The sequence below is a fragment of the Populus alba genome, chromosome 2 (assembly GCF_005239225.2).
Source record: "Populus alba chromosome 2, ASM523922v2, whole genome shotgun sequence".
Taxonomy (NCBI): Eukaryota; Viridiplantae; Streptophyta; class Magnoliopsida; order Malpighiales; family Salicaceae; genus Populus; species Populus alba.
This window is the reverse complement of record NC_133285.1, coordinates 217,937-233,015: the sequence shown is the minus strand read 5'-3', so window position 1 is coordinate 233,015 and position 15,079 is coordinate 217,937. Positions and strand designations below refer to the sequence as shown.

The following is a 15,079-nucleotide window of genomic DNA, read 5'->3' as shown; positions in this document are numbered from 1 at the left end:
GGTTTGGATGATATATTGAGGGAGGCTTTCAGCAGCGAATCGAAGGAAAAAAGAGGGGAGAGAATTAGTAGAGAGGGTGGTTTCTGGTAAAGAAAGCAGACAGTGGTAGAGCAAAGGAGTCATCTTCCCAGTTCTGCCAAGAAATCTTGCATCTGCCACGTCGATCCACGTCATGCACTTGAAAGACTAGCAGCTGGTAATTATCACAGCGCCGTAATAATGCACACACGTTATCCCTTTTCAACATGGACTCATTGTTCTGTTCTTACTGGCTGTTTGTTTTTGTGGCATCCTAGTGCTTTGTAAAATAATTATTTTTGTTAATACTTTTACATTATTTTGATATATTAATATTAAATATATTTTTTTATAAATAAAAAATATTTTAATATATTTTCAAGTAAAAAACACTTTAAAAAATATTCGCTACTATAATATCAAACACTACCTTAAAACATTCACCACATTACTATAAATAAACCATATTAAAAAATAATATAAATCATATTTTAGAACCTCACATGGAAATTTAAGTTATTGAGTTGAGAACTTGATATAGTTCTTTGATATAGCATCAGAATCTTGATGATCAAGTGGTCGCAAATTTAAATCTCACCACTCTCATTTATTTGATAAAATTAAGCATAAAATAATGTAGACAGGTGTAAATTTCAAGTCCAGAAAACTTTATCCTAAGAGTGTGTATTGGAGAATAATACAAGTTATATTTATAGATCTAACATAACGGTTTAAGCTATTGCGTTAAGATAATTTAATGACAAAATCGATTACTCATTAATATGCAAAGTTATTGAAAAGAATTGTATATTTTTTTAAATAATATTATTTTATTTTTTTAAGTTTTAATTTAAATTAACTTGAGTTAATCTATTTAATTTATATCTTAATTTTTAAATCAAATTTATGATTAATACTCAAAGAAAAAAATTGCCAACATCATCCTAGTTTTTAATCCCCTTTGAAATTCAAAGAATTTATAAAATAAAATAAATTTATTATTCTTCCCACGAGAAATGTTTTTTTTTTTTTATATATACTTTTGGAGTATTTAATAGGATGTAAAGTTTCTATACGTTGTTGTTATAAGATTGTAATTAATTTTTATGAGAATTCGTATAATTAGATTTTCAATAATTAAACATTAAAATTTATGTATTAAATAATGAAATTTATTTATTTTTATTATTATCCATGTATTTCTCGTAATCATAGATAATTCATAGTACCGTCACGTTATAATTATCCAGGTGGAAAAGGAAGATAGCCTGACAGAACAGGAAGAGTTGGAGGGACGGATGGAAGAGTCGTGGATGATTCGTAAGTAAGTGGGCGGCCCAAACTACAACCCAAAAAAATGCTCGAATTTACAGTTTGTGCCAGAAACACTGAAAAAAAAGAAAAAAAAGTCTGCTATACCACTTCTTCTCCAAAGGTGAAGGAAAGGAAAAGGTCAAGAGAAGAGAAAATATAAGTTATTCAAAGAGACATCCATCCATCCTTCATCTTCCTCTTATTTGCAGATTGATCATCGTTATTATTTTTAATCTGCTGATTTGCCGCCAAACAACGTTGGACTTTGTTTTCGAGGATTTAACTCTCAGATCTGAGGTCTTGGTCGGAAATATCAGAGTTCGATTATTACAGGCAAAAGGAGATGCCGTTCTCCTCCTCCTCCTCCTCCTCCTCCTCCTCCTCCTCCTAAGGTATGTGTGTGAGTGAGAAGTAGATTAGATTTTGATTCTCTCATTTCACTAGATTTTCTTCCTTGTAATTACCAATCTCCTATTTTATTCTTTCACAGCCCAAAATTAACAATTTTTGCGACCTCTATTTATAACCCAATAATAATAATAATTTTTTTTTCTAAATTTATCTGGTATAGAACGCACCTCTACATGAACCGGACCACTGCTTGCCCTTGCTTACTTTATTATCTGATAGAGAACATACTTCTACATAAACGAGACAACTTCTCGCCGCCCTTGCTTACTCCAGACTTGGATTGGAGGCTTTCTTTTTCTTCTTTTTTTGTCCTGCAAAAAAAAAAAAAGCAAAAAGAAAAAGAAAGGAAATTTCTTTATTCAGACTGATATATTTTACGAGTAATTCTAATTCTGATAGAAAACCCATTTGGATTTTGGTTTTTATCTGTTTATTTATGTATGTAGGCTTTATTATCTGTGAGGGTGAGGCCTTTTCAAAGTCATGGAAGAGGTGGGTGCGCAAGTAGCTGCTCCCATATTCATTCATCAAGCACTTTCTAGTAGATACTGTGATATGACTGCCATGGCAAAAAAACATGATCTTTCTTACCAGTCTCCCAATTCTCAGCTCCAACAACATCAGTTTCTTCAGGCTTCTAGGGAAAAAAACTGGAATTCCAAGGCATGGGATTGGGATAGTGTCGATTTTGTTGCTAAACCTTCTGTAGCTGCTGAAACTTTACGGCTGGGAACTGTTTCTAGAGAACCTAAGAAAAAAGATAAGAGTGATTCCAAAAACAAATCCAATTCTGTTAATGAAGATGATGATGGTCTTGGCTTGAATCTAGGTGGGAGTTTGACTTCTGTCGAGGAGCCCGTGTCAAGACCCAACAAGAGGGTCAGGTCTGGATCACCTGGCAATGGTAGTTATCCAATGTGTCAGGTTGATAACTGCAAGGAAGATCTATCTAAAGCTAAGGACTATCATCGCCGACATAAAGTGTGCGAGGTTCATAGTAAAGCCACAAAAGCCCTGGTGGGAAAACAGATGCAGAGGTTTTGTCAGCAATGCAGCAGGTTGTCTTTAATTTGCAGATTCATATTTGATTGTTGTATCAGCCTTATACCACTAGATTAACTTGAGAGACTCAAGTTCTTCACTTAGTTTTTTTTGTTTTTGTCTTTTATTTGTAAGTGCTCTCTTTCTGTTTGATAGGGTACATATTGATGTTTTAATCTAATGCTTTTGCTTTGATAAACAAGTTTTTCCACTGTGAGCTTATATGAGACCTTCTATGCAATACGCAGGTTTCATCCTCTCACTGAATTCGATGAGGGAAAGAGAAGTTGTAGACGTAGGCTTGCAGGGCACAACCGACGAAGAAGGAAAACCCAGCCTGAGGATGTTACCTCACGACTGCTACTCCCTGGAAACCGGGATATGAACAATAATGGAAACTTGGATATTGTAAACTTGTTAACTGCTTTGGCTCGCTCTCAAGGTAAAACATATCTTCCAATGATTGACTTTTATGTTCCGCCCTTTGTAGTGTGCTGAAAGCTTTACCTTGAAAATCATAGGGAGGAATGATGATAAAAGTACAAACTGCCCAACAGTACCAGATAAAGACCAACTTATCCAGATTCTTAACAAAATAAATTCACTGCCTTTGCCAATGGATCTTGCTGCAAAGTTATCAAATATTGCAAGTTTAAATGTGAAAAACCCCAACCAACCTTCATTAGGACACCAAAACAGATTGAATGGAACTGCATCTTCTCCATCAACCAATGACTTACTTGCTGTTCTTTCAACCACTATGGCAGCATCTGCTCCAGATGCTCTTGCAATTTTATCTCAAAGAAGCAGTCAGAGCAGTGACAGTGACAAGTCTAAGTTGCCGGGCCCCAATCAAGTGACTGTTCCCCATTTGCAGAAAAGATCTAATGTAGAGTTTCCTGCTGTGGGCGTTGAGAGAATTAGTCGCTGTTACGAGTCTCCTGCTGAAGATTCAGATTACCAGATTCAAGAATCTCGTCCTAACCTACCATTACAACTGTTTAGCTCATCACCTGAGAATGAGAGCCGTCAAAAACCAGCATCTTCTGGGAAATATTTTTCTTCTGACAGCAGTAATCCCATTGAAGAGAGGTCTCCATCATCATCCCCTCCTGTTGTGCAGAAGTTGTTCCCATTGCAGAGCACCGCAGAAACTATGAAATCAGAAAAGATGCCAGTCAGCAGAGAGGTTAATGCAAATGTTGAAGGTGGCAGAAGTCATGGCTGTGTTTTGCCGCTTGAGCTCTTTAGAGGGCCAAACAGAGAACCTGACCACAGTTCATTTCAAAGTTTCCCGTACCAAGGAGGATATACATCTTCCTCTGGGTCTGATCATTCACCTTCTAGTCAGAATTCTGATCCTCAGGTGGCCTGTCATTAGACTAAGTTCTGTATTTATTAGACTAAGTTCTCTATTCATACTTGCATGTGCTAATATTGTTAAATTGTGTCAAATGGTTGTGTTTTTCATCTGCAGGATCGCACTGGGCGATTAATTTTTAAACTATTTGACAAGGATCCCAGTCATTTCCCTGGGACATTGCGCACAAAGGTGAGTTTATTGTATATTTTGGTTTTTTTAATAAATTTGCATGGAGACGCTGTAATGGATGCTTTTTGAGGATTTCTATCATGACCCATCATTTCTCTTTCAGACCTACAATTACTAACTGACAGTTTTATTGGGAGGGAATCTATCTAATACATGATTGTATCATTTCTCTTTCAGATATACAATTGGCTATCTAACAGTCCATCAGAAATGGAGAGTTATATAAGGCCTGGCTGTGTTGTTCTATCAGTTTATTTGTCAATGCCATCTGCTTCATGGGAGCAAGTGAGTGAACTGGTGTAATGAACCTTAGGAATTATAAACCTAACCTTATGCTGACCACTTGCAGGGTATATTTGTTGTTTTTGCAGCTTGAAAGAAACCTGCTTCAGCTAGTGGATTCTTTGGTTCAAGATTCAGATTCTGATTTATGGAGAAGTGGAAGGTTTTTAGTAAATACAGGCAGGCAGCTAGCATCACATAAAGATGGTGTGTGGCTTAGTGCTGGGTTACCCATGCCTCCTCTTTTTTGGACTTTTTGCCATTTGCATTTCTTTAGTTCTAACCTTGCCCTTTCTCAGCAATGATACTCCATGTGGCCAAAAAATTGGAATGGCAGCTATATATATATTGTTTTGGATTTTGTGAAAATTTTGGCTATAATGTGTCATTTATGAAACAATTTGATGATAATTCAATTGTTGTTTGCAATGATATTCAGGAAAAGTTCGTTTGTGCAAATCTTGGAGAACATGGAGTTCCCCAGAGTTAATATTAGTATCCCCGGTGGCAGTTATTGGTGGGCAAGAAACCTCTCTTCAGTTAAAGGGAAGAAATCTGACTGGTCCTGGCACCAAGTAAGAATTTAGTTACCCACCTTAATGCTTTTTAGTGACCTTGTCTTGCTGTTTTAAGTAAATTTTGTACATAATTGCTGTAGGATTCATTGCACTTATATGGGAGGATACACATCAAAGGAAGTTACGGATTCTTCTTCTCCAGGATCCATGTATGATGAGATAAATGTGGGTGGTTTCAAAATTCATGTTCCATCTCCTAGTATTTTAGGTCGTTGTTTCATTGAGGTATGACTCTGCACCTTCTTGTATGCCCTTGAAGTATAGAAATACTCAAATAGATCGCATGATAATCATAACGTGTGACATTTGACAATGCTACAAACAGGTAGAAAATGGTTTCAAGGGCAACAGTTTTCCTGTGATAATAGCTGATGCTTCCATCTGTAAAGAATTGAGGCTCCTTGAATCTGAGTTTGATGAAAAGGCTGCAGTCAGCAATATTGTTTCAGAAGAACAGACTCGTGATTTGGGGCAACCTAGATCAAGGGAGGAAGTTATACATTTCTTAAACGAGCTTGGATGGCTGTTCCAAAGGAAGAGCATGCCTTCTATGCATGAGGCTCCAGATTATTCACTTAACCGCTTCAAGTTTCTGCTCATTTTCTCAGTTGAAAGAGATTATTGTGTGTTGGTCAAAACAATTCTGGACATGCTGGTAGAAAGAAATACGTGTAGGGATGAATTATCTAAGGAGCATTTGGAGATGCTCTATGAGATTCAGCTCTTGAACCGGTCAGTGAAAAGGAGGTGCAGGAAAATGGCAGACTTGCTTATTCATTATTCTATTATTGGTGGTGATAATTCCTCTAGAACATATATTTTCCCACCAAACGTTGGGGGACCTGATGGTATTACACCTTTACATTTGGCTGCTTGTGCATCGGGTTCAGATGGTTTAGTTGATGCCCTGACAAATGACCCACATGAGGTGATGTTTCTTTCCCTCTTTTTCCTCTCCCTCTTCTTCCTTGCATCAGCACGTTCCTGTATCTGGGCTTCAGGGATCTACAAGTGCACTCTCTCATCTGTAACTCTTTAATTTTTCCACACAATAATCTAAATTGGATTGTATGTTGTACCTATCAGTGCTACTACCTTCAAAATAGCAATTATATGCGAATTTATATTTTTATTTGATGGCCTTGTGGGGAAGGTTGGGATCATGGTTAGAAGTTAGGAAAGGAGTTGTTATTATGCTGCATTTGTTGAGTGTGCTTGTTTTTTTACTCATATATTTTCTGCTTTAATGAATTTCTGGTGTCACCCTCTCCCCCTGCAGATTGGGCTGTCCTGCTGGAACTCTGTCCTGGATGCAAATGGCCTGTCTCCATATGCTTATGCTGTCATGACAAAAAACCACTCTTATAACTTATTAGTGGCTCGTAAACTTGCTGACAAAAGAAATGGCCAAATTTCTGTGGCAATTGGAAATGAGATAGAACAGGCAGCCTTGGAGCAAGAACATATGACAATATCACAGTTTCAGCGAGAGTGTAAATCCTGTGCTAAGTGTGCAAGTGTGGCGGCTAAGATCCACGGGAGGTTTCTGGGTTCACAAGGCTTGCTTCAGCGTCCATATGTCCATTCAATGCTCGCTATCGCCGCTGTCTGTGTTTGTGTCTGCCTCTTCTTCCGAGGTGCACCAGACATTGGCTTAGTTGCTCCCTTCAAATGGGAGAATGTGAATTATGGAACCATTTAGACAACAGTAGAAAAATGTACGCTTGTGAGGAGTAATGGAAAGCAGTTTAGAAGAAATGACAAAGGGGTCGTGAAATTTACAAAAATCCAGATAATTGTTTCTGATTATGCAGTTGAGAGAATTCAGGTAGATGGATAGACTCCTAAGTCCTCAGTAAGGGCATATAAGCAGTTGGACGAGAAGATGCATTGTTCTTTAGAGAGAGGAGGAAGCAAGCTGCTAGTAGGATAACATGATTCGGATGCTGCATGTTATTCTTGTTGGCGTTTGCAAACAGGAGTGCAGTGATGTTGTTACAGGTTGTGCCCTTTTCTTGGCCCATTTGTTGTTGGCAAATACACAAGTTTTATGATGGTGGAAATTTTTGGCTCTTACGATCATGAACAATGCATTTGCTGAGCAGAGGTGGAAGAAAGATGCATGAAAGCGCACAGAAGGCGGCCATGACTTGAATTCAGGGAGAGAGAGGAAAAAAAAGATGCTAGCAATTATACCATCAACGAGTATTTAATTCAGTTAATTTATGTAATGGTTTATTCTTCTTTATATATATATATATATATATATATATATATATATATATATATTTTCTTTTGACCCTTATATATATAATATCGAAAGAGCTAAGGTATTTTGCTGATTATATGTATCTAAACTCTTCACTGTAAAGCTGACCACTAGGATCAGTCAGAGGTAGGATATTGCATGATTGCACAGCAAAATATTTGTTGAATCATATTTAAAATAACAGGCATTTTTTTTATCTGCCTTGCTCCTTGCATTGGCGTAGCCGAGGAAATGGTGTCGTCTGATTGTTGCCAATGATTTCTTTTTTATTTTAAATAAATGGGCAAAACATGCATGCATGTACAAACGCAAATTACCCAGGCACAGTCCTACTTCCAGCAAGCTGAGAAAGGAGGCTATACTCAGTGGCGGAGCTAGGATTTTTTAAATGAGGGAGCAAATTATATTTGTTATTATATGTTATACATACATGTGTTATATATAGAAATTAATTTGAAATATATATATCAACTCAAGTTAAGCAAAATTAATTTAAGAATACTTTTAAAATAAAAAAAACTTATATTATAATTGTTCTCTTCGAGATTTAATATTTTAAAACTGTTTCATAATAATTTTATTTTTAATCTCATGAAAAATATCTTTCTCAATATATATAACAAATTTTTATTTATTTATTCTAAATTTTCCAAGGATTGAGAAAGTTTTTGGCAGTAATTTTATGCTGACATATAATACATAACATCTAAAATCATAGCTTAAAAGGATTGTCACAAATTAATGTTGTTCTTGCTAGCTTGTTGTTTTGTACAAGTGGATTAAATATAAATATTAAATATATATTTTTTAATTTATTTATTATGTCCTTAATTTTTTTAGTTCCTGTATTTCATTTTTAATCATTAATAAATTTATTATTATCATTTTTCATATAAAATTCATAATAAATACTTACCAGTTCATCAAAACTCATTTCATTTCATATTTATTAGCATATAATATTATCCATACACATATTAATTCAACAAACCCATAAATTATTATAAACCCTAATATTTTCAAATAAAACTAAAATTATATAATAAAACAAATAGAAAAGTAGTTTGGATATTAATTTATCTACTATTAATTTATATAAATTATTTAAAAAAATAACATAGCTTTACACCATGAAATAATTAAAGTGGAATCAATAATAGCATTGATGAATCGGACTATCAAATAGAGGACCAAAGACATTCATTCTTGTGCTTTTACCTCACCATCAAATGCTCCTCTTGCTGTGGAGGGTTCCTAATTAATTGGGAGGGGGAGGGGGCAATTGCCCCCTCTTGCCCCCTCTTGCCCCTACGTGGCTCTGCCACTGACTATACTTGACCAATTTGCCTGCTAAACAATTTCCAGGCCCCCATCAGGACACCGGCCTTGATGAGATTGTGGAAAGCAATCGCCAATAGCCTAGAAAAGTAATAATGTCTTCCGAAAACCGGTCTTCTTCTTTAAGGGGTTTGGACCGTTTGGTGCTTGATGATCTCATTAAGGGAGTGTCGAGAATATATATATATATATATATATATATATATATATATATATATATATATATATATGCTGAAAAGTTGAAACTATATGCAGAAAAAAGCGGAGGGTGTGCAAGAAATCAGCAAAATAAAATTAAATCATCTAGGTTTCTTCTACTTTGATTTCACAACCAACTCCATAATCAATTCTTTTGTTTTGGAGTTGGAATCACTTTTGCTCTCTTATGAAAAAGAAAAGAAAAAGAAAAACCTGGCGTGGTTCTTTAAGGAAAAGAGAAAAAAATATATGGAATGCACTGTGTGAGTCCACAATAGTTTCCCTCTTGGCTGTTTTAGGCTCTGTTTGTTTGCAGGAAAGTTGTTTTTTTTTGGAAAGTGAATTCCAGGGAAAGTGAATTCCGGAAAAGTATTTTTTAATATTTGGTAGTGTTATCAAAAATAAACTGGAAAACACTTTCCAGTGTTTGGTTGTGTTATGGAAAATGAACTGGAAAATAATTTATTAATGAATTAATTTTTTTTTCAAGTTTATCTAATATATATAAAATATTTAATCATTTACAATAAAAAAAATTGAAATCTAAAAAGTATAATGATGAATTTTTTTTATTATATCTTATATTCATACATAGCTTATTTTATAAAATATAACTATATATGTTATATCATATTATAGAGAAATAAGCTTGTGAAATATTTTTTTAAGTAAAACCTATTAATATATATTTTTTTCAATTTTAAAAGCTTAAAATAAGTTTTTTTTTCATATGAAGAAAACCAAATTAGTTTATGGTAAGAGTTATATATTTGAGTTTTTTTTTTTGGTATAAAGAATTTTTTAAAAGATAAATACATACAAAAATATTTTTATGGGTTTTTTGGATAAATATTTTTTTTGTACAGGTAAAGGCAATTATCTCTTTAATATTAAAAAAAAAAAAGAAAAAAAAAGAAGCAATCCCCACCCAAATTATTACAAAACCCCACCAAAATAAATAAATAAATAAAATCAAATTATTACAAAACCCCACCAAACATGCCTATCACTACAAGCACTCCCTCTCCATGACCGATCCCAAACATTTTTTTTCCTCCTTTCTTAATATTTCTCTCATTCATTCATTCCCTTCCAATCTCACTCAAATTTTACAACAACACACACACGCAGAGAGTAATTTCCTTCCCCTGACTTCACATTTTCATTTCACAAGAAACAAACACGCAGACTGGCTCCTCCTTCACAAGCTTATAATTTCATTCCCCTCTTCCATTCCCTCTCCCTCACGGTCAATTCTCCTCTCCCATTCCCCTGTTACCTGTTCCCTCTCCCTCCCCCTCTCGGTTGATTCCCCTGTCCTTGTTCCCTGCCCTCTCCCTCTTCGTCGATTCCCCTGTTCCCTCACCCTCTCCCTCTTGGTTGATCTATCAGTTTCCCCGTGTTCCCTCTCTGTTTCTCTTGCCATTTGTGCACAAAGAAGCAAAAATTCAAGACAGAAGCAGGACAAAGATGAAAGATTGAAGGGGCAACATGACTCCTCCTTCCCAGTTCTCCTCTCTCTCTCCCCCGGCTACTGTTAAAAAAAAAACAGAGATCTTCCACCTGGGATATTGTGGTGGATCCGGGGATGAGGTAACGGGGAGGGGATGCTTTTTGCTGGGGAAGATTGATTAACACAGTTTGGGGATTTTCAATGCCTTTCTCTGCACTTGATTTTGTGCCCTTGATTTGGTTTATTTGTTCAGAATACAAATGCCGAATGTGAGTGATGAATGGAAAAATTGTGTTTTTTGTAGCTTGATTTGTGTTATGAAAATGTTTTTTGCTAGGGAAGATCGTGATTTGTGCTCTTTGTTGTAATAAAAAAAGGAAAGTGTTTTCCTTTCTTTATCAGAAGAAAAACACTTTCCTTTCTCAAAGCAACTGTTTTATGTTGATCGGAATTAAGTTTTCGTTGACTTACTGTTCCATATTGTTACCAAACATGGAAAAATAAGAAAAACGAATTCCAGGAATTTGTTTTCCTTGAAACAAGTTTCAAACATAGCATTAGCTTTTTATATAATCTGTAATCGAGAGAGAGATCATTGTCTTCCTCCTTTTCAAGCCTTTCTATTCACAAGTACTTGGTGGCTAGTTAGCCACGTAACCCTCCCTTGCAATTCCTGCCCAGCCTAGTCAATCGTGAGCAAAAACTGTAGTAATCTACAGTATTATTTTGTAAGAGAAGCTATAACATTTTTCTCACATGATTTGTTTTTTCTGTTAATTGTTGGGCATCATTATATGTAAGTTTCAAACAATAAAATCTTGATGTCTACAAAAAACAATTAAACACATACTGAATCCATCTTTACACGCATAGTAAAATAAAATATATTATATAGGTTTTTAAAAGGATTTGTTTTGACTTTATTCTTAGGATATAAATTTTGCAAATTAAATTTCAATTAAAAAAATTAAGGATTGATACCAAATAAAACACTATAAAGAATTCAGATTAAACATTTTTATCTGTATGATCTCTGGTTAATTTACATGATTGTAATAATAGCAACGATAATATATTAGTAAGATTTTGATAAAACAATTTGATTATTAAATAATTAATTACATATAAATAATGGAATAACTAAAATTGTGCCATCCCCACAACACATGGCATGCAACCACTTGATAATTAATATTCATGTACATAATAGTAAAAGAAATCAGGAAGCATTGATTGCTTTGATTGGGTCTAAATGCACAAGAGAGCTGCTAGTTTATGGGCCCAATGGGTCGAGTTGGGGGCCTACGAGTCCACTTATGGTCGGGTCAAAGAGAGAGGAATTAAAATTCAAAGCAATCCATAAGAAGATAAAGAAGGATATGGGTATTTTTATGTAATTTAACTGGTTATGTTCTAGATTTGTTTTTAATATGTTATTAGTTCGAGTCTTATAAATCTCAAAATTATTGAAAGCTTATATAATGTTAATTTCAAGGTCTATAAGATTAATTAAGATATATAAGCTGACTCGAATATTTATATTAATAATAATAATAATAATAAACAACGAAATGTGCATCTAAAGCTTGAGCACCAAAGGGGAAGGTCGCGTGCGTTTGTTTTTTTAATTGGAGTGCCAAATCCGCCGAGTGGAAACACAAATCATCATTCAACGATTCTGATCTTCGAGAGAACAATGACAATGGGGGTGGGTTGAGGAAACGATGCTGCTAAAATTAATTAAGGCACAGAGCATACATCAATCAATATTAACTAAGAACCCAATAGAGAGGGGAGGGGTGGCTTCCTCCATCCAAACACCTTCCTCGGGTCTTGTTTTGCCGAGGCCTGCGCTGTCCTGTCACCTTTCCTTCCTTACTGCGCCGCCCACAAAGAATCATTTTGATCTCTCTTTGTCCCGCATCTTAGGCTACACCCGTTAGTGGCAATCCTTGTGTTGTTGCAGCCATGATCTGACCTCCGATAACTCCCACACCAATCTCTCAAAGGCTTAAGAGTGTTGCCGGCAGGCTGATACTCCCAACGTAGAGCTTCCTGCCACTTTTATCACGGCTCTGTGTATCCTGAGATATCTAGCCATCTCTGACCTACCACGCGCCATAACCCACGGCTCACACCTTCCGGGAAGATATGTAATTGATTCGGGTTCTCCTCCACGGCGGTAGCATCTCCCTTCAATGATCACCCCTCCTCTGGCCAAGTTGTCCTTAATTTGGTGGCATGATACCACGTCCAAGTCTTCATAACAAGTGTTTCACTCCTGGTGATCATGGTTTCAACTTTCAAATTATATTCCAACATGTGCCTCTGTATTCTTAACAATCTCTGCTCGGAATTTCTTACCATAAACTTTGAAGTACCCTCTTTGAACTGAGTATATTCCAGCTATCCCCCCTCCAAGCAAGCTGGTCCTCCCGTCTTCTACCACTGAGAGGTAGACATAAGATGTTATTCCCATCACAAGGCATAAATAAAGAGTTAATCAAAGAAACATTCCTAGTACCAGTTGACTTTGGTCCCCTTTCTTCCTCCATGTTCTTACTGGTTTTAGTTTTTGGAAACTGAGGGGTAGAGGGTGGTCTAGATTTTGACTATGGATTTGCATGTTCATAATTTTGAGCCTATATGAGCATTGTTTTCATTACTTTGGTCCCAGGATTTGCTTCTTCTTCTTTTTCTTTCCACTTTCATCAACTCTTTCTAAAATTTATTCCATACATTGAAAATGTACTCTTATTACTCAAAAAAACAAAATAAAAAACACTATCATTTCTTTCATTCATTGTCGATCTCGGATCGGTTTCACACTAAGAAAAGAAATAAAAAGTTCAATTAGCATGGACCCATGGTAAGGGTTTTAAATTTAATAGCAAAATCTAGGAAGTTTTCCCTTTCTCTTTGTCTGAGGATACATTAAATACAGCAAGATTATGGAGGAAAATCTTGCTAAGATAATATATTATTCAACAATATGATATCATATCAACACGATATGGCAACTGGTTTTATTACTTATTAAATGTATTTGCTCTATTTTTTAAAAACATTTTTGTGTGCATGTATGTATATAGTTTTGCTTCTTTTAATAATAATAATAATAATAATCGAAAACTTATGTGAGAATACATTTGGGTGTGGTGGGAAAAATTATATAATGTAGAGGCCAAACCAATGTGATTCAGTGGACTTGATGAGTTTAAAAATAATCTGAATGATTAGTAAAATATTAAAATAATGACATATTGGATCGATTTAAAGCAACTTGAGTTAATTTGTCAAATTCACAACATAAATCACAAGATCATAGTAATTATATACGAAACAAATAAAAAAAATTATGAAATCAAATTCTTAATTAACTCAATATTAAAAGATAAAATTAACCTGCTAAACTCAAAATATGTGTCATAAGATTAAGATAACTTCATAAAAAAAAAAATCTAAATAAATCCATGTAACCTTGTTAAACTTACCATTCAGATCATGAGATTATGATAACTTCATATAAAGCAAATTAAAATAAATAATAAAACACAATTTTCAATTAACTTATTGTTGAAGAAAAAAATAAAAATAATAAATATAAAAAAAGAACACAATAAAATGACATGAGTCAACCCCAAGTAAATTCATAAAACTCGTGATCCGAGTTATAAGACCGATATAATTAAATAAAAGATAAACTAAAATAAATCATAAAATCTAATTTATAATCAACTCAAAAAAAAAAATGTCAATAAAAAAAATTAAGTCAACAAGGTTAATACATTAAACCCACATCACTAGTTATATAAGTGGGACAACCATATAAAAAGCAAACCGCAACAAATATTAGATAAAAAACATAGTTATATAAAAAATTACAAAAAAAAAAATATCATGAATTTTATTTTGTAAGATGATACATGGTAAAAACACTGGATTTTTTTATCAATTATAAAACTCGATATCATGAGTAAGGTAAATCAAATTAAGTTAATTTATTTCAATTAAAATAATTTTTTTAAAAAATTAATAAAAATCAAATTTAATATCAAATTGGTTTTTAACAAGTTGATTGGATAAGGAGCTGAGTCATCGAGCATCAAATAAATTTTATTCAAGTCTTAAACAAGTGAATTGGATGAGAAGCTAAGTCATCAAGTATCGAATGAGTGAGCAATTTTTATCAAGTCACCATCCGGGTTTAATTTTATGCTGGCTCCACGTGTCCATGGTTTGACTCGTAAATACATATGCTCATCACACGTGAGATCTGGTAAAAGTATTACAGAAAAGGTGCCGTCAACTCGTGTGTTTGTAATCATAATCATGGAAAACACACTTAAAATCGGAAGGCTGGGCTTGGAGATCACAGGTTGATCGAGGGGGTGCCTTGAATTTAATTAGAAAAGAAAAGAAAGTGATCGGACGTGTGTGAATAAAGCAAATGGGAATCTGGGTGTTGCTGTCCCTCTTCAAGTCCGTCGATATATACCACTGCTAGAAAATGTGGGCACGTTTCCATGCTCCCATTTTCACTTTCTCACTGTTTTTTTGTTTTTGTTAATACATATTAGTAAAATAAAAATATGTGCTGTTTCTGTGACGGCCTTATAATATTA

At 34.5% G+C, this 15,079-nt stretch overlaps 1 protein-coding gene across 2 annotated transcripts; it reads left to right on the top strand.

The window, feature by feature from the left end:
• Positions 1-1,311: 1,311 nt before the first annotated feature.
• Positions 1,312-7,663, top strand: LOC118042014 (squamosa promoter-binding-like protein 14). Of its 2 annotated transcripts, none has more exons than XM_035049527.2 (11): positions 1,312-1,724; positions 2,190-2,801; positions 3,033-3,226; positions 3,552-4,150; positions 4,262-4,336; positions 4,514-4,621; positions 4,708-4,825; positions 5,058-5,193; positions 5,277-5,421; positions 5,522-6,124; positions 6,476-7,663. In XM_035049527.2, the coding sequence occupies exons 2-11, from the start codon at positions 2,227-2,229 to the stop codon at positions 6,896-6,898; spliced, it is 2,976 nt and encodes a 991-aa protein (XP_034905418.1). In that variant the 5' UTR covers positions 1,312-1,724; positions 2,190-2,226; the 3' UTR covers positions 6,899-7,663. The 2 variants fall into 2 exon arrangements, with proteins under 2 accessions (XP_034905418.1, XP_034905416.1); XM_035049525.2 differs by having other exon boundaries at positions 1,313-1,724; positions 3,306-4,150.
• The last annotated feature ends 7,416 nt before the right edge of the window (positions 7,664-15,079 follow it).